Source organism: Lemur catta, chromosome 2, assembly GCF_020740605.2.
Source record: "Lemur catta isolate mLemCat1 chromosome 2, mLemCat1.pri, whole genome shotgun sequence".
NCBI lineage: Eukaryota > Metazoa > Chordata > Mammalia > Primates > Lemuridae > Lemur > Lemur catta.
Window position 1 is genome coordinate 35,710,392 of NC_059129.1, and position 19,684 is coordinate 35,730,075.

The 19,684-nt window shown below is 43.3% G+C and overlaps 2 protein-coding genes across 4 annotated transcripts; both read left to right on the top strand.

The window, feature by feature from the left end:
- Positions 1–5,975: 5,975 nt before the first annotated feature.
- Positions 5,976–8,122, top strand: LOC123632038 (metallothionein-1G-like). The gene is made up of 2 exons (XM_045542174.1): positions 5,976–6,018; positions 7,770–8,122. Exons 1-2 carry the CDS (start codon positions 5,976–5,978, stop codon positions 7,973–7,975), a joined length of 249 nt encoding a protein of 82 aa, XP_045398130.1. The 3' UTR covers positions 7,976–8,122.
- Positions 8,123–9,213: 1,091 nt separating this feature from the next.
- On the top strand, positions 9,214–19,166 carry TMEM219 (transmembrane protein 219). Of its 3 annotated transcripts, none has more exons than XM_045543394.1 (6): positions 9,214–9,292; positions 10,316–10,514; positions 10,605–10,794; positions 15,517–15,746; positions 17,539–17,708; positions 19,066–19,166. In XM_045543394.1, the coding sequence occupies exons 2-5, from the start codon at positions 10,350–10,352 to the stop codon at positions 17,674–17,676; spliced, it is 723 nt and encodes a 240-aa protein (XP_045399350.1). In that variant the 5' UTR covers positions 9,214–9,292; positions 10,316–10,349; the 3' UTR covers positions 17,677–17,708; positions 19,066–19,166. The 3 variants fall into 3 exon arrangements, with proteins under 3 accessions (XP_045399350.1, XP_045399351.1, XP_045399349.1); XM_045543395.1 differs by having other exon boundaries at positions 9,220–9,292; positions 10,313–10,514; XM_045543393.1 differs by lacking the exon at positions 9,214–9,292 and having other exon boundaries at positions 9,344–10,514.
- Positions 19,167–19,684: the final 518 nt, after the last annotated feature.

Here is a 19,684-nt window from a genome sequence, read left to right on the forward strand (position 1 = left end):
TAAGGGAGGTGCCTGTAGGACACCAAGTGTAGACAAAGTTATGAGATCTTGAGGCAAAGGATCCATCCGTTAAATTCACCATTGGATCTCCTGCACTTAGAACAGTGCATGGCACACAGAGGAGGCACAACAAATGTTTGTTAAATGAGTAGAGCTTTTAGTAGCCATTTGGAAACATGGACCTTAGACTTGATTTCAATGTATGGCCTAGAGATAGGAATTTTTGAATCGTCAGTGTATAGATGATAATTGAAGCTACTGATGAAAAAGAAATTGTTTTCAAATTACATTAGTAATAAATACATTCCTTTTTAGGAGAAAGCAAAATTACTATGGCTACCTGTCTCCCTAAAGTTCATGGGAGGCCATTCCAGACCCTACATATATATGAATTCTTTTGCAGATTGTTCTTCTTTTCCATTTATGTATTTATATATCTTGGAGATCTTTCCATGTTAGCAAAGATTTATATACAGTCATTAATATATTCAACATATTATTCTGGATACATATATTACAGACGTTAAAAGCAGATTCTAGATTTAGGCTGCCTGAATTTAAATACTTGCTCCACTACTTATTAGATGTGTGACTTTTGCAAACTACTCCCACTTTATTTATAAAGTAGGGTAGTGATAATAAATAGTAGGTTTCCCGTGGACTTTTTATTTGATGTTTAAATAAAATAATCCCTAGAAATCACTTAGCACTGTGTTTGATACACGGGAAGCTTTCATTAAAAGTTAACAATTTGGCTGGGTGTGGTGGCACATGCTTGTAGTCCCAGCACTTTGGGAGGCTGAGGTGGGAGGATCACTGGAGCCCAGGAGTTTGAGGTTGCTGTGAACTTTGGTCACACCACTGCACTCTAGCCTGGGCAAGAGAGTGAGGCTCTGTCTCTATAAAAAATAAAGTTAACTATTTGGAACAAGCAATCCAAAAGAAGAAATTAAGAAAAAAATGCCTTTAATAATAGCATCAAAAAGAATAAAATACTTAGGAATAAATTTAACCCAAGAGGCCAAAGACTTTTACACTGTAAACTAGGAAACATTGCTGAAAGAAATTTAAGAAGACCTAAATAAATAGAATCCTATGTTCCTGGATTGAAAGACCTAATTTTGTTAAGATAACACTACCCAAAGAGATCTCCAGATTCAAGCAATCTCTATCAAATTCCAATGCATTTTTATTAGAAATGGAAAAGGCAATCTTCAAATTCATATGGAATTGCAGGGGGCCCTAAATAGCGAAAACAATCTTAGAAAAGAAGTATAAAGTTGGAGGACTCATGGTCCCTGATTTTAAAACTTACTTGAAAGCTATAATAATCAAGATAGGCCAAGCACAGTTGTACGTGCCTGTAGTCCCAGCTACTTGGGAGGTTGAGGCAGGAGGATCCCTTGAGCCCAGGAGTTTAAGGCTACAGTGAGCTATGGTTGTGCCGCTGGATTCCAGCCTGGGCAACAGAGCAAAACTCTGTCTCTACAAAAAGAAAAGAAAAGAAAAGAAACAAAAGAAAAAGGAAAAAAAAGAGCAATAATAATCAAGACAGTGTGTCACTAGCATAAATATAGACATAGAGATCAATTAAATAGAATTGAGAGCCCAGAAATAAATCTTCACATCTAAAGTCACATCTAAAGTCAATTGATTTTTTCACACTTTTAAAATTTTTATTTTTGCATGTTTTATACAATAAATAGTGCATTAATAGGATAATATTGTAAAAACACTACTAGCAAATAACTATGTATATATTAAAGGTATAGGGTCAAAAGTTCTTACTGATAGAGGTGTACAGTCAAAAATATTTGGACACCAGGGTTGTTGACAAAGTTGTTTTCATAGGAAGAATTCAGAGCTGCTTTTTTAAAAACTGTTAATGAATATAGATAAATATTTGATCTAAATTAAATTAAGCTAATGGGAAACAAGACTGATGAGAAAAGACTTCATTAGAATGAAAAAAAGTTTGTGAAAAATGACTAGGTCCATATTTTGCAGGTTTTGAAACACTGGCCACTGGCCATGCTTCTGCATGGTCAATTAATTTTTGACAAGGGTGCCAAGACCATTCAAAGAGGAAAGAATAGTCTCTTCAAGAAATGGTGCTGGGAAAATTGGATATCCACATGCAAAAGAATGAAGCTGGACCCTTACCTTATACCAAATTTAAAAATTAACTGAGGCCGGGCGCGGTGGCTCACACCTGTAATCCTAGCCCTCTGGGAGGCTGAGGCGGGTGGGTCGCTCGAGGTCAGGAGTTCGAGACCAGCCTTAGTAAGACCCCGTCTCTACTAAAAATAGAAATAAAAATTATCTGGACAACTAAAAATATATATAGAAAAAATTAGCCAGGCATGGTGGTGCATGCCTGTAGTCCCAGCTACTCGAGAGGCTGAGGCAGTAGGATCACTTAAGCCCAGGAGTTTGAGGTTGCTGTGAGCTAGGCTGATGCCACGGCACTCACTCTAGCCCAGGCAACAAAGTGAGACTCTGTCTCAAAAAAAAAAAAAAAAAATCAACCAAAAGCTATGTGCAGTGGTGTGGGCCTGTAGTCCCAGCTACTCAGGAGGCTGAGGCAGGTAGCTTGAACCAAGGAGTTCAAGGCTATAGTGTGCTCTGACTGCATCTGTGAATAGCCACTGCATTCAAGCCTGGGCAACACAGCCAGATCCCATCTCAGAAAGAAAAAAATAAATAACTGAAAATGGATGGTAGACCTAAATGTAAAAGCTAAAACCGCAAAACTCTCAGAAGAAAATGCAGGAACAAATCTTTATGACCTTGGCAATGGTTTCTTATCAATGCGCAAGCAACAAGAAAGATATACACAAATTGGACTTCATCAAAATCAAAAACTTTTGTGCATCAAAGGATACCATCAAGAGAGGGAAAAGACAACCCATAGATTGGGAAAAAAATATTTGCAAATTATATATCTGAAAAGGGACTAAGTCCCATAATATATAAAGAACCCCTACAACTCAACAATAAAACCACAAATAACCCAATTAAAAACTGGGCACAGGCTGGGCACGGTGGCTCACGCCTGTAATCCTAGCATTCTAGGAGGCTGAGGTGGGCGTATGGTTTGAGCTCAGGAGTTCGAGACCAGCCTGAGCAAGAGCCAGACCTCGTCTCTACTAAAAATAGAAAGAAATTATATGGACATCTGAAAATATATATAGAAAAAATTAGCCAGGCATGGTGGCGCATGCCTATAGTCCCAGCTACTCAGGAGGCTGAGGCAGGAGCATCGCTTGAGCCCAGGAGTTTGAGGTTGCTGTGAGCTAGGCTGATGCCACGGCACTCTAGCCCGGGGAACAGAATAAGACACTGTCTCAAAAAAAAAAAAAAGGGCACAGGTTATAGACTTTTCTCCAAAGAAGACATCCAAATAATAAGCAAGCACATAAAAATCTTCAACATCTTTAGTCATTAGGGAAATGCAAATTCAAACCACAATGAGCTATTATTTCCAATGCACTAGGATAACTATTATTAAAAAGATAACTGTTGGTGAAGATATGGAAAAATTGGAACTCTTGTACATTGCTGGCGGGAATGTAAAATGGTGCGGCCACTATGGAAAACAATTTGATAGTTTATGAAAAAGCTAAACATAGTATTACCATATGACCCAGTAATCCCTGGCATCTACCCAAAAGATTTGAAAACAGGGACTCAAACAGATACTTGTACACAATGTTCATTGTAACATAATTCACAATAGCCAAAAGGTGGAAACAATCTAAGTGTTCATTGACAGATGAATGGATAAACAACATGTGGTATATCCATATAACAGAATATTATTTGGCCATAAAAACGAATGAAATTCTGATGCCACAACATGGATGAACCTTGAAGACATTATGCTAAGTGAAATCAGCCAGACACAAATAGACAAATATTTTATGATTCCACTTATATAAAATACATAGGCAGATTCATAGAGACAGAAAGCAGATAAGAAGTTACTAGGGTCTATCTAGGTCAAGGAGGAATGGGGAGTTAGTTATTACTTTCTAGTTACAGAATTTCTGCTTGGGGTAATGAAAAAGTTTTCTAAATAGCGGTGATAGTTGCACAGAAATTGTGAATGTAATGGTCATCACTGAAATGTGCACTTAAAAATAGTTAAAATGGCAAATTTCATGTTACATATATATATATTTTTTTTTTTTTTTTGAGACAGAGTCTCACTTTGTTGCCCAGGCTAGAGTGAGTGCCGTGGCGTCAGCCTAGCTCACAGCAACCTCAAACTCCTGGGCTTAAGCGATCCTCCTGCCTCAGCCTCCCGAGTAGCTGGGACTACAGGCATGCGCCATTATGCCCGGCTAATTTTTTCTATATAGATTTTTAGTTGGCTATATAATTTCTTTCTATTTTTAGTAGAGACGGGTCTCGCTCTTGCTCAGGCTGGTCTCAAACTCCTGACCTCGAGCAATCCACCCGCCTCGGCCTCCCAGAGTGCTAGGATTACAGGCGTGAGCCACCGCGCCCAGCCTCGTTACATATTTATGTGTTTTTTACCACAGTTTTTTAAAACTAAGAAAAAAAGAATGAGGCAGGTCCTCCTCTAAAAATATTTATACTCTAGTAAGAGATTTTGGACATTTTAAAGAAAAAAATTAACTATTTGGTGATAGAATAGTGGTTTCCTATGTACGGGGTAGGCAGGGACTAACTGGATAGGGGAGTGAGAGATGTTCTTAAAGTGCTGGAAGTGTTTTATGTCTTTTTTCATATAGAAGGGGTCTTACGATATTGCCCAGTCTGGTCTGAAACTCCTGGCTTCAAATGATCCCCCCACCTCAGCCTCCCAAAGTGCTGCGATTATAGACATAAGCCACTGAGCCAGGCCAGTTTTATGTCTTGATTGGAGTACTTATTATAGATGTTTAATATCTCTATTGGGTTCTTGTTCAAGGATGGGATCCAAGAGGACTAAGGCTCCACTGATTCAAACTACATGAAAAAGTTCAGATGAATATGCATTTTTCTAGGGGAGAGTCCATAGCCAGATTATAGTTCCAAGAGACCAGGGATCATGAGTACTTTGTTCACCATTGTACACCCAGCCCACAGAATAGAGCCTGGCAGCCAGTAGATGTTTATTGAATGAGTATCTGACTGATTGGATGAAAAGCTTTCATCAGATCCTCAAAGGGGTCTGTAACCCCAAAAAGTTTTAAGACTCAATAATCTAGAAGGAAAAAAATCAGACAGATCTCTGGGAGCTTTATCTGGGCCAGAATTCTGAGAGGAATTTATCACCGTGGAATGATCAAGGAATTCCTCCCTTGATTTCTTTCAAGGGACTGGGTGATTCTCTTTTAAACTGGCTTTCTGATTCTCATAAACCCAACTTCTCCCCTCTACTATCTGTATGACCTTAGTTAAATTATTTAAGCTAAGGACCAGGTTTCCACAGTAACATCCACCGTGAGGGCCTGTTGAGTGGATTAAGTCAAAATGTTGGTATCATGTTGGAGCATTATAATACACAACTAATTGTGTCCTCTTCTGCTCCCCACCACCACTTTCTTTTCCAGGACATTTGTTCACATCTATTTACCCTGATTCTAGGCCTCGAGGCACTTCCTTGCTCTAACCAGTTTGCCTCCATTAGTCCATAGAATTGCTTGGCTTGGCTGTGTAAGTAAATACCAATTATGGTCATTTACAAGAACTGCTGTTCAAATATGCCTAATTACAACCTGCTTACAAGAATAATGAGGGAAAATTCACACTTGTAGACTTCCTACTGTGTATCAGCACTACGCTGGGCACTTTCATGCTATATCTTACCCTACAAATTAGACCTGCCATTAAGTAGAAGCATTGACAAAGTTTTTGGTACATGGATATTAATTTTGTGCCTGGATCATAGCAGGCATTAAGAAAATACTTGACCAAATAAACCTTGTTTTAGGTTTTAATCTAAACTTCCCAAATGTTTAAGCATGACCAGATGTGTTCCCAACTTTAACATGGGACTGGAAGTTGGTGAGTTCTCAGGGGAACTTGACCAACAAATACTTATTGAGTGGATACCATGAGCTTAAACTATGAAAAAAAGACCTGGGGCTTGCAATATCATACTACTCCAGGAGCTGAGGTCCTGGGTGGGCAGACTAGACCAGATTAGGGAAAGGTTGCCTAGTTGGCCCAGGCTGGGCTGGGTATGAATGGGGAGTGCATGGGCAGAAACCTTTGCAGGTGGTCAGGAGAGATCTCTTGGCAGGACTAAGCAAGGAGGATTTAGTGAGAAAGAGACTGGATTCTGTGCTGGGAAGCTTGGGCTCAAGTTCTGGCTGAGGTTTAACTGGTTGGGTAACTTGGAATATATCCCGTAACCCCTGCAGACCTCGGTTTAGCATCTGAAAAATAAGGGGATGGGGGTGTTATTGAACTTGCTCAGTTATTAAATGCCTTCTTAGATTGTAAAAGTCCCTATCAGACACATTTTCCCCTTGAGAAGAAAATACCTTCTATCTTTAGAATGTCAACTAAGCCAATCAATGATATTTACAAAGCACCCACTATACCCTAGGAGACTATGTCATAAACTTTTTCTTCCTGTGTTTTTTAAAAAAATTATTATTATTAATTTTTTTTTGAGATAGGGTCTCACACTGTTGCCCTGGCTGGGGTGCAGTGGCGTGATCACAGTTTACTGCAGCCCCAAACTCCTGGGCTCAAGCGATCCTCCCACCTCAGCCTCCTAAAGTGCTGGGATTACAGGTGTGAGCCACAGTGCCCAGCTTAATTATTTTTAATTGTAATAAAATGTATATAACATTAAATTTACCATCTTAACCATTTTAAGTGTACAGTTCAGTAGTATTAAGCACTTGCTTGTGCAACCATCACTACCATTTTCAGAACTTTTTCATCCTGCAAAACTAAAACTCTGAACTTTTTTGTTTTTTTTTTTTTGAGACAGGGTCTCACCATATCATCCAGGCTGGTCTCCAACTCCTGCGCTCAAGCAATCCTCCCTCCTCAGCCTCCCTGGTAGCAGGGACTATAGCGCTGCTAGGATTCCCCATTCTCCCCTTTCCCTAGCCCCTAGCAACCAGTATTCTATTTTCTGTCTCTATGAATTTGACTACTCTAGGTACCTCATATACATGGAATTATTTGACTGGCTTTTTTCACTTAGCATAATGTCCTCAAAGTTCATCTATGTTGTAGCATGTGTTCAAATTTCCTTCCTGTGTAAGGCTGAATAATATTCCCTTTTATGTTGTATATACTGCATTTTGTTTATTCATCCACTGGTTGGACACTTGGATCGCTTTCACGTTTCGCTCTTGTGAATAATGCTGCTATGAACATGGGTGCCCAAATATCTCTTCAAGACCCTGCTTTCGATTCTTTTGGGTATACACCCCAAAGTGGAATTGCTGAATCATATGGTAATTCTATTTTTATTTTTTTTTAGGAACTGCCATACTGTTTTCCATAGCAGCTGTACCATTTTATATTCCCATCAACAGTGCACAAGGGTTCTGATTTCTCCACATCTTCATCAAAACATATTTTGACTTTTTGATAGCAGTCATCCTAATGGGTACAAGGTGGTATTTCACTGTGGTTTTGCTTTGCATTTCTCTAATGATTAATGATGTTAAGCATCTTTTTCATGTGCTTTTTGGTCATTTGTACAGTATATCTTCTTAGAAGAAATGGCTATTCAAGTCCTTTGTCCATTTTTTCCCCGCCTCCCCGAACTCCAGCCCTCCTGCGTGCAGCTGTGTCCCGACTCCAGAAACTCCAGCTCGCCGTGGTTCCCAACTGGTCCTGCGCCGCCGCCGGCGAGTCCTGCACCTGCGCCAGCTCCTGCAAATGTACCTCCTGCAAGAAGAGCTGCTGCTCCTGCTGCCCCATGGGCTGTGCCAAGTGTGCCCAGGGCTGCGTCTGCAAAGGGGCATTGGACAAGTGCAGCTGCTGCGCCTGAGGCCAGGAGAGCCCAGCTCCCAGATGTGAATAGAGGGACGTGCACAAACCTGGATTATTTTTGATACCTTCCTGACCCATTTGCTACATTCCTTTTTCTATGAAACATGTTAATGATAATAAAACACTTTTGACTTGAAAAAAAAAAGTCCTTTGTCCATTTTTTAATTAGGTTGCTTGTTTTTTTGTTGTAAGAGTTTATATATTGTAGATATTAACCCTTTATCAGAGGTAAGATTTCAAATATTTCCTTCCCTTCTGTGGGTTGCCTTTTCACTGTGTTGTTAGTGTCCTTTAATGCACATAAAAGACTGTCTTTTCCCCACTAAATAGTCATGGCACCCTTATCAAAAATCACGTGACCATTTATGTGATGTTTTTGTGCCACAAACTTTTGCGGATGATGGTACAGAAATGATATTCTCTGCCTTAAGGAAGCCAAAGTCGAGTTAAATACTCAGATTCCGTTTCAAGCAGCTGTGTGCTCAGTGGGCACCCGCCCGCGTTTTCCCACACTTTGCCTCTTAAGCTTCCAATCCAACCAGTGCGACAGGTAGGACGATCCCCTTTAGCAGAGGAGTAAACGTAGCCGGGAGGGCATGGTTATGGCTTAGGCTGGGACACAGACAGAGTCAGGATTTGAACCCAGAGTTCCTGGTTGCATGTGTCAGTCATGCTATTTCAGGTAAGATTTCTCATCTCTAAAATGTGGGCAGAAGTGAAATGAGATGGTCTCTTTAAGCAGCCTTGCAACGCTAGCATCCTACGCACTACGGAGTCGCTAAAAGCCAGAGACCCTGCGTGAGATGCAGACATTAACTATTACCGGGGTACACAGAAGAGTGGGGCCCACACACCAATCCCAGCCCGGAAGAACAGAGTCCGAAGGCGGCGGCCCTAACCCACGGAGCGGACCCCAAGTCCTTACCGGAACCTGGGCGCGGCCGGGCTCTGCTACCGGCGCGGGGGAGGGGACGAGCAACGGAGCAATGCCTGCGACCAGATCGTCGTTGAAATCCCCCCGCAGTCTCTCCGAGGGGAGACTTTGGGACTCTACAACGTCTCTACCATTAGCGGCCTTGCCTCGCTCCCGTTTCCTCCCTTCCCGCGGAGTCATTCCGTGCGCTCAGGCCCCCTGTCGGACTTCCTCTTAGTACGCCCCCACCCAGCTCGGAGCCGCCCGGCGGGCGCGCGGCCACTGCGCATGCGGCCCCGCTGCGGGGGGCGGTTCCGGGGGGGAGGGAGGCGCGGGCCCCGCCCCTTCGCGGCTCCGCGCGTGACGTCGCGGGGGGCGCCGGCCGCCGCCCGGCCCAGAGCGGTGAGAGCTGCGGGCGGGCCCGACGCGCTAGACGGGGAAGGGATGGGGGTGCCGCGGTCCTTCAGGAAGGGGACTGGGGGCGCAGGGGAGGCCCAGGTGCTGCACCGGCCGCCGGCCCTCAGGCTCTGCCCAACCCCCTCCTCTTCCCCCGCGTCCAGCAGTGCAGGGACGGCAGGCGGGGCAGGGGCTGAGGACTTGTGACACCTTCGCTTCTGTGGCGCCCCCTTCTTCCCCACCCCCTGTTTATCTTCTCACCTTCCAGATACTCTTTCATCAGGCTGTCGCTTCTTGCGTGGGAGAGAGCACCCCACTTGGAAGCAGGAGGATTTCAGACCTTGGTTCTACCATTGCTATGTTAAAGTCCGCGAGCCCCAGTTTCTCCCGCGGTGCTTTTGCCTGGCCTCATCTGGTTTTGAGGATCATTTATGACACAGAGAAGGAGAAAGGAAATGGGACATTTGTTGAGTTGCCGCACCGCCGAGTACCATGCAGACTGCTTTATCTGCCACATTTAATCCTCATTACTTGGTGTTCTTAGAACTCCCATTTCACAGATTCTTAAGCTCACGGAGAGGTTGCCTGACTTGGTTTTACATAGCCAGTGAGTAGCAGAGGGGGATTCAGACCTAGCTGTTTAGCTCTGAGGCTGAGTTCTGCAGACACTTCCCTTGTGTGGGCTGCGGCTGGAACTATTCAGCTAAACCCTTGTCCCAGAACAGCAGCTTCCTATTTCTCCAGCTAAGAATTCTACTTTTTGGGTTTCTTTTTCCAGCACAGAGGGCTCTGCTCTGCTTCTGCTTTGATTAGTTCAGAAATGAAATGCAACAAACATTTATTGAGTGGTGCAGGGAGATGAACTGTTGAAGTCAAGACGCTTGGATTCTTGTCCTGGTTCTGCTACTAACTGTAGCCTTGGACAAGTCCCTTATCTGCTCAGAGCTTTAGCTTCCCTTTCCATAAAATCGGTGAGTGCCTTCTCACCAGCAGGCTGTTGTCCAGTTCTCCATCCCTGTCCTCCAGCAGGCTCTCTGTGGAGGCCCAGACACCCCTCTTCCTCATGGGTGACTGCCAGGCAGGGCACAACCTGCATCTGTGTCTGGCCCACCACCCACCTCTGGTCTGTGCCACCTTGATCCTGCTGCTGCTTGGCCTCTCTGGCCTGGGCCTTGGCAGCTTCCTCCTCACCCACAGGACTGGCCTGCGCAGCCCTGACATCCCTCAGGTAAGTGCCTTCCTTTTCATCCTTCCTGTGTAGACCTGCTCTTGCTGCTAATCTCATCTCACCTCTCTCCCACCCTCCTTTTGCACGCAGGACTGGGTCTCCTTTCTGAGATCTTTTGGCCAGCTGACCCTGTGCCCTGTGAATGGGACAGTCACAGGGAAGTGGCAAGGGTCTCACGTCGTGGGCTTACTGACCACCTTGAACTTCGGAGATGGTCCAGACAGGAACAAGACCCAGACATTCCAAACCAAGATCCTGGGTAGTCAGATGGGATTGAAAGGTGAGATCAGGGAGAACTGTGGGGTCGGGCTTCAGAACACTCAAGCCTAGGCCCTGCCTCTGACTTCACCAACCTGGTAACGTTGGATACATCCCTGAGTCACTTCTGCTGTAACAAGTACTAGATACTTGTAGTGAACATGCTGCCCACAGTGAAGGTTCTCTATAAATGTTTTCCCTTTTCCCTTCCAGTCTTGAGGTTGAGTCTGTCCTTGGAGGTGTGATGAGATGGGCTAGGTTTGACCCAGTGTTCTTGCTCATCCCTGTGGCTGTCTGCTCTTAGAAGCACCTTCTTTTTCCTCAGGGATATCAGAGAAACATGTTCTGTTCAATCAAACGAGTGTCTTAAGTTCCTGCTACATGCTTAGTATAGCTCTCTGTGCGCTATGGAGGATACAGAAAAAATTAGACACTATCAATTTCCAAAGAACTTATAGTCTTCTGGGAAAATGACAAGTGTATGTGAGAGAGAGAGAGTCAGTGGGTACCATTAATCCCTGTGTCATATTTGGCCTCAGATTCCTTATCTGAAAATTGGGAAGATGAGGAGGGAGGAGAGAAAGTAGAATTTTCTGACTTTTTTTTTTTTTTTTGAGACAGAGACTTGCTCTGTTGCCCGGGCTAGAGTGCCACGGCATCAGCCTAGCTCACAGCAACCTCAACTCCTGGGCTCAAGCAATCCTTCTGCCTCAGCCTCCTGAGTAGCTGGGACTATAGGCATGCGCCACCATGCCTGGCTAATTTTCTTCTATATATATGATTTTAGTTGTCCAGATCATTTCTTTCTATTTTTAGTAGAGACGAAGTCTTGCTCTTGCTCAGAGTGGTCTTGAACTCCTGACCTTGAGCGATTCTCCCGCCTTGGCCTCCCAGAGTGCTAGGATTACAGGCGAGAGCCACCGTGCCCAGCCTAGAATTTTCTGACTTCTGAGGTCCTTTCCAATACTGTCTTTCTAAGATTGTGTGTATTTGTGTGTGTGTGTGGTGGGGGTGTATCTATGTATGTCCAGGTGTACATGTATGTGAACAAAGAACAGAATAAAATGTGTCTGATATATATAGACTTGGGACAATTTTTCCTATTCTTTTTACTTAAAAAAATATATAACAGTTTTATTGAGATACGATTAACATACTGTACAATTTACCCATTTAAAGTGGACAAATAGGCTGGGCATGGTGGCTCATCCCTATAATCCCAGCAGTTTGGGAGGCTGAGGGAAGAGGATCGCTTGAGCCTGGGAATTCAAGACCAGCCTGAGTAACAAAGTGAGAACCCCATCTCTATAAAAAAATTTAAAAATTAGCCAGATGTGGTGGCTCACACCTATAGTTCCAGCTACTCAGGAGGCTGAGGCAGGTGGATCCCTTGAGCACAGGAATTCACGGCCACAGTGAGCTATGATCGTACCACCCCATTCCAGCCTGGGAAACAGACCCTGTCTCTAAAAATGAATGAATGAATGAATGGCTTTTAGTACATTCACAAAAGTGTACAACCATCACCACAATAAGTTTTAGAACGTTTTCATCACCCCCAAAAGAAACACTGTACCCATTAGCAGCCACTCTCCTTCCCCCACAAATCTCCTAGTCCTAGGCAACCACTAATCTACTTTCTGTCTCTGTAGGTTTGCTTAGTCTGGACATTTCATATACTATGGGGTCTTTTGTGATTGGCTTGTTTCATATGGCATAATGTTTTTAAGGTTCATCCATGTTGTAGCATGTATCAGTATTTTATTTTTTTATTGCTAAATAACATTCATTATATGAATATTCCCATTTTTATTTATCCAAATCGTTTAACATTTGGGTTCTTTTCACTTTTTCACTATTATGAGTGATGCTGTTATGAACACTAGCAGTATGTACCAGGCATGGGGAATCCAGAGATTTGTAAAACAGGCCCTCCTCTCAAGATGCTCATAGTCTAGCAAGGATATGGATATAACTAAAAGTAAATACCTTTTGACATGTGAAATAGAACACCAGATACAGAGGAAGTACCCGAAATTCTGTAAAGTAGGGCTGGTAAAGGCAGGCTTTTCCAAGAATACTATGCCTAAGCTAAGCTTGAGGACGCTTAGAAGTGTACAGTTCCAGCCAGAGGGAATAGCACACGCAAAGGCATGTAGATGGGAACCACAATGGCATGTTTAAGAACTTCCAAGGGTTCAGTTTGGCTGGTGCAGGGGAGGAAATGTTGAATGAGTAGCTGGAGATGGATCTGAAGAAGGAGGAAGAAACTTATGGAGGGTCTCATGTGCCAACCCAAAGTAGCTGGACTTTATCTAGTACATGGGGCAAACTCCAAGATTTTAATCAAGAAAGCAGTAGGATTTTATTGTTCTTTTTTGAAAAATCACACTCTGTGGCAGACTGCTTGGAAGGAATGTGTCTGGACACAGGAAGACCAGTTAGGAGGTGGTTGCAATAAAGAAGTAATGAGAAAAGCTGAGCTAAGACAGTGGCATGATCTGTGAGAGACGTCAGGTGTGGGATTGACAAGGTTTGGTGACTGATTCCATTTGGGAAATGTGGAAGAAAGGGGAGAAGTTCTCTTACAGAATTTTACATGTACATTTTTTCTGTTGTAATTATGATGTATATACTAATTTGTATTTCTCTTTTTTCACTTACACATAAATGGTTTTCCATATTAACATGGTCTTCAACATTATTTTAATGGCTATAAATTGATCCATTAAGTGGTTAGGCCATTGTTAATGCTTTCCTTATTAAACATCTCTATTGTTTCCTATTTGGTTTTTTTTGTTTTGTTTTGTTTTTTTTAAGACAGGTTTTCGGTCTGTTGCCTGGGCTAGAGTGCAATGGTGTAATCATAGCTCACTGCAACTGCAGTCTCAAACTCCTGGGTTCAAGAGATCCTACTGCCTCAGCCTCCCCAGTAGCTGGGACTACAGGCATGCGCCACCATGCCCGGCTAATTTTTTCTATATATATATTTTAGTTGGCCAGATAATTTCTTTCTATTTTTTTTTTTAGTAGAGATGGGTCTTGCTCTTGCTGAGGCTGGTCTCGAACTCCTGACCTTGAGCAATCCACCCGCCTCGGCCTCCCAGAGTGCTAGGATTACAGGAGTGAGCCACCGCGCCTGGCTGGGGGTATTTTTGATGAAATCACAGTAAACATCTTGGTATACTTTGCATTTTTCTTTTGAATCTTTTCCTTAGGATTAATTTCTACAGTTGGTATTACCGATTCAAAGGGTATGGACCTTTTAAGAAAACTAATATATATTCATTTTGTTGTGCATTCAGACCATGTAGATGTATACAAAGCAAATATGAAAGAGGTCCACGGTTTGGTGGGCATCCTCTCAGTCCCTTTCATTGCCCATTTAAAATTATGATAGATACAGCCACATTGTTGTCTACAAGTAAGAATGCCCACTTCCTCACATCTTCAACATTTTTTGTTATTATCAGTCTTTTTAATTTTTACCAAGTTCATGGGCAAAGGAATTATCTGATTGTCTTAATTTACTTTTTCTGATTTCTAGTAAGGTTAACCCTCTTCTTATGGGTTTATTGGACATTTTCAAGTTGTCTGTGGATTACCTCTGTTCATTTCCCTTGTTCATTTTTTATTTGTCTTTTTCTTCTTGATTTGTAGAGGTCTTTACTCTAGATAGTAAACCATTTTGTCAGTTAAATACATTATAGGTATTTTCAACCAATCTGTTACTTGTTTTTTTAATTTTTATCTTTCATTGCATAGAAGTCTTTAATCTTTTTCAGGTTAGGTTATTGCTCTTGTCCTGTATTCAGCTTTTAGGTTTTTGTGTCTTTCACAGGAAGGCCTTCCTCATTTTAAAATTAGAAAATATTCTTTTGTATTTTCTTTTAATACTTGTTTAAGGGCCAGGCGCAGTGGCTCACGCCTGTAATCCTAGCTCTCTGGGAGGCCAAGTTGAGTGGATTGTTTGAGCTCAGCAGTTCGAGACCAGCCTGAGCAAGAGCAAGACCCTGTCTCTACTAAAAAAATAGAAAGAAATTAGATGGACAACTAAAAGTGTATAGAAAAAATTAGCCGAGCATGGTGGCATATGCCTGTAGTCCTAGCTACTCGGGAGGCTGAGGCAGAAGGATCACTTGAGCTCAGGAGTTTGAGGTTGCTGTGAGCTGGGCTGACGCTACAGCACTCTAGCCCTGGCGTGAGTGAGACTCTGTCTCAAAAAAAAAAAGAAAAAAATACTTGCTTAACTTTTTTTTAATTTGTATAGTTCTACATCTGGACTGTATTTTATAGTGTCAGGTAACAGTCTACATGTTTTTTCCACATGGGAGTTGTCCCAAGGCCATTTACTGAATAGGCCATCCTTTCTCCACTAGTTTAAAATAAGGTGTGAACCTTTTACTGAGTCTTAATACCTAGTGAAAACTGCTTTCTTACAAAGAACAAACTAGTTTATACAAAGGGATGACAGCAATGTGTATCTGCTCATTTCACTGCAACCTTGCGAGTATTCATATGATTGTTGTATTGATTGTGAGCTAATTTAATTTGTGTTATTGATACACAGTTACTTTAATTTCTCAGTGATATAAATGGTGGTATATGGAGTACTTTATTGAATAGAATCAATGCCAAAACACCTGGTATTGTAGGAAGCCTTACAAATGAATAGAAGTCTGAAGATGGAGGCTCCTGCCCTGCCCCTCATTTTCTTCCATCTCTTCTCCTGTGCCTGTCACAGGATCTTCTGCAGGACAGCAGGTCCTCATCACAGCCAGGGTGACCACAGAGAGGACCCCAGGAATCTGCCTGTATTTTAGTGCTGTTCCAGGAATTCTGCCTTCCAGCCAGCCACCCATATCCTGCTTAGAGGAGGGAGCAGGAAATGCCACCCTAAGCCCTAAGATGGGTGAGGAATGTGTCAGGGTCTGGAGCCACGAAGGCCTTGTGCTTACCAAGCTGCTCACCTCGGTAAGAGCCTCACGTCATCGGTCATTAGGGTTTCATTGACTGCCATGCTGACTGCTGTGTCTTGACGGTTCCTGGAGGCAATTTTACCTAGTAAAAAAGGCACAGGCTTTATGACCCCGTCTTGGAGGCTGTATGACCTAGAGCAAGCGTCTGAACCTCTCTGAGCCTCAGCTTCCTCATCTGTAAAACAGAAATCCTGATACTATCTTTTAATTCCAACAAATAAGGATTAAATGAGAATGACTGTAAATGCCCAGCACAAATGCCCAGTACATAATAGAGATTTGATAAATGACAGCTGTTACTGTTTGCTATTGTCTTTACTTTTTTATTTTTATTTTTTATTTTTTTTGACACAGAGTCTCACTCTGTTGCCCGGGCTAGAGTGCCGTGGTGTCAGCCTAGCTCACAGCAACCTCAAACTCACAGGTTCAAGCAATCCTTCTGCCTCAGCCTCCCGAGTAGCTGGGACTACAGGCATACACCACCATGCCCGGCTAATTTTTCCTATATATTCTTAGTTGTCCGGTTACTTTCTTTCTATTTTTTTTTAAGTAGAGATGGGGTCTAGCTCTTGGTCAGGCTGGTCTCGAACCTGACCTCGAGCGATCCTCCCGCCTCCGCCTCCCAGAGTGCTAGGATTACAGGCGTGAGGCCCGGCCTGCTATTGTCTTTAAATACAATAAGGGTCGGGCGTGGTGGCACATGCCTGTAGTCCCCGCTACTCGCTACTCGGGAAGCTGAGGCAGGAGGATCGCTTGAGCCCAGGAGTTTGAGGTTGCTGTGAGCTAGGCTGACGCCACGGCACTCACTCTAGCCAGGGCAACAGAGTGAGACTCTGTCTCAAAAAATAAATAAATAAATACAATTAAACATGATCTCTACCTCAAAGGAATTCAGAAGCTGTAATAAGAGGCAGAATGGGCTAATTGTTATCACAGAGATGTGAGCAGTGTGTTATACAGAGTAAGGAGCAATTAACCCTAACTTGAACATTTATGGAGAGTGCTTCATAGAGAAGGTGGCATTTAAGAAAGAGAATTGTGCACAGTAGTTTACAATGTACAAAGTGCTTTCAGGTTCATTAACTCATTTGATCTTAAAGTAGCCTTTTGAAATAGGTGTTATTATCCCATTTTACAGATGAGGAAACATGTTTAGAGAGAGGGAGTTAATTGCCTAAGGCCATACCAGCTGGTTAAGTGGCAGAGGCCGGATTGCAATCCACACCTTTTGCCCTGTCAAGATGATCCTTGAAAAATGAGAAAGATTTGGGTAGGGTAGGGAGTGCAGTATAGGAGGTTCAGGAGAGGGGAATGCATTCCAGGAGAAGGGCCCAGCATGAGCACAGGCCATAGGGAGCACTCGATGGTGAGAGGCTTAGGAATGATGTAAAAGAAGAGGCAGGAGAGACTGCAGAGGCCCGACCATGAGGCACTGTGAATGCCAGGTTAGGATGCCGTGACTTGATACTGAAGGCCACGGGGGCCACTGTGGAGTCCCAAGGAGGATAGAGAAGTGCTCCACTGGTGGTGGGTAGAGGAGACTGGCTGAGGTTTTCTATCTCATGGAATCTTTATGGGGGTTCAGGTTGATGGTTGGGCAAGTTTGCAAACCATCAAGACAAATGTTAGCTTGTATAAAAATGACATTTTTTGTTTAGTTACTCCCTAGACATGGAGAGCCCTCTCCCTCATGGAGGTGTCTCTTTATATCCCTTGGCTGGGGCGAGATGAAGATTCCCCACTCACCTCTCCATCATTCCCCCTTTCCTCCCCGTGCCCACCTCTAGGAGGAGCTGGCTCTGTGTGGCTCCAGGCTGCTGGTCTTGGGCTCCTTCCTGCTTCTCTTCTGTGGCCTTCTCTGCTGTGTCGCTGCTTTGTGCTTCCACCCACGTCGGGAGTCCCACTGGTCTAGAACCCGGCTCTGAAGGCACTGGCCTACTTCCTGCCTTGTTCTCAGGTGAGGTTCTTTGCTCCAGTCCTGTGGGAGCAGGGGATGGGGTGGGGGTAGCAATTGTAACTGGAGTAGAGCAGATCCTTGGAATCTACCCTCAAATGTTGCTTCTTCTGAGTCCCTAAGAACCCTCCTCAACTATGGCTATCCTGTAGGGACTGGGAACAATTTACACCATCAGCACTCAATATTTTTCTTATAATTTTTACTTTTTTATTACGACATATTTAACACTCATGTAGAAAAGTCCAAAAATCATAAAAGTACAGCTTGGAAATTGTCGTAAAGTGGATACTTGTAAATACCACTCAGGGAAAAAGTAGAATATTACCAGCAACCCAGAAGCCCCCATGGTTCCTTCTGTTTTCCTAGAAGTAACTACTAGGCTGCTTTATAGTTTATCACCAAGTATGCATTCTAAATAACATAGCTTGGTTTTACTTATTTTTGAACTTTATATAGATACAATCATATATATTCTTTTGTAACTGACTTCTTTGGAGTAACATTCTGATTTTATTAATAAGTGTCACTCATAGCTATAGTTCACATCCAGGCTTTTTGGCAATAATTGTGACTTAAAAGAGTTCAAGTTTGAGGGTCCATCCTGGCTATAAATCATGTTTGTCTTGCTTTTATCCTGAAATTCTGATACCTGGTTTTACGATGCAAATTTCATAAAATTCAACTTGAACAGCTCAAAAGAATCTAACTGATGATGCCTATTTACTGGGCACATAGTATGTGTCCAAGAACTTTACATGCACCTTCTGTCTTCCATTTAGTCATCACTGCATTTAGGAAAAGTTGGTTCAGCTAACAAGATCTTTGGAGAGAATCAGCTTCACAAAGGTAGCAGTGGGTGGGGGGCATACTGGCTAACTAGTTCATATGTCAGCTCATTAAGGGAAAAAAATATTTCTGCAAAAAAATCTTCACCCTGTCAGGTGGATGTCTCATAATTTGAGAGCTGTATGATACGCATCCAGCTTTGGCTGGCTGCTATGCCCTTGGAAGTTACTATGGGAGAAGTGGAAACGGTCCAGGCGCAGGGAACTGCTCCAGCCAGAGAAACTGGAAGCTCAAGATCAACTTTGCTTATTTTGCTTTGGGCTAAACCTGACCACCCCAACCACCTACTTTGGACAGGAAATGATGGTGCCCTCTTAGCCTTGGACTGGGAAAGGAAGGCTTCTTGGCCCCTGGCAGATCCTGCGGTCCTGAGGCTACCCCAGTTGGGATTAAGTGCCTGTACCCATCTCTAGTTGTCATTCCCTCTGCTCCTTCCTGTTTCTGCACCCAGCCCAGAGCTCTGCCTGAGAGCTCTCTGATCTGTCCTGTTTTTTATTTTCTTTCTCCTCAGGTTTGAATCAACTTCTTGGGCCTTGTTTCTGAGTTGGAAGAGATGTTACAAAAAATGAAGAGCTGAAATGTGGGGGAAATAAAAGGCTTTTTTGCCCTGTGTTGCCTAAGGTGTTTATTGAGTATTGGGTTGAGGTGAGAATTTTACGGGAGACAAGCTTGGGAGGTTGGGAGGACTTTTCCTTGTTGACTGTTTGGTTGGGATACAGTTTGGCATAGGCCATAGGTTACTGCAGCTCTTCCCACGGTTGACTTGGCTTTGGAAAACACCTGGGTTTGATCCGATCTGTGCCACTTTGTGTCTTGTTTTCTTCTATGAAATAAAACTGATAATTCCACCTAGTTGAGGGGGGAGGATGTCAGGTCATGGAAATGCTTTGACATAAATGTACTCTGAGCTTGGGCAAGTTATCCAACTCTGAAGGGCCTCCGCTTCCTGAAGGGATTTGACCGATTGAGTTTTCCCAACACTCACGTGCAAAGATTCTTCGCACTTGGGGGCCCACGTCCAGGCTCGGTGGTTACAAATCTCTGAACAGTCCATTTTCCCGCCTTTTCCGCGCCCAGCAGCAGCTTTCCCTTATCCTTCCCAACACCTACCCTGCACGCAGGCGCAGATC

Bases quoted from the DNA above. Each gene is read 5' to 3' on its own strand.
- LOC123632038 (XM_045542174.1), top strand. From the start codon at position 5,976: ATGACCAGATGTGTTCCCAACTTTAACATGGGACTGGAAGTTG. The intron at 6,019-7,769 runs GTGAGTTCTCAG...TCCTGCGTGCAG, and splicing joins TAACATGGGACTGGAAGTTG to CTGTGTCCCGACTCCAGAAA.
- TMEM219 (XM_045543394.1), top strand. From the start codon at position 10,350: ATGGGTGACTGCCAGGCAGGGCACAACCTGCATCTGTGTCTGGCCCAC. The intron at 10,515-10,604 runs GTAAGTGCCTTC...TTTTGCACGCAG, and splicing joins GCAGCCCTGACATCCCTCAG to GACTGGGTCTCCTTTCTGAG. The intron at 10,795-15,516 runs GTGAGATCAGGG...TGCCTGTCACAG, and splicing joins TAGTCAGATGGGATTGAAAG to GATCTTCTGCAGGACAGCAG.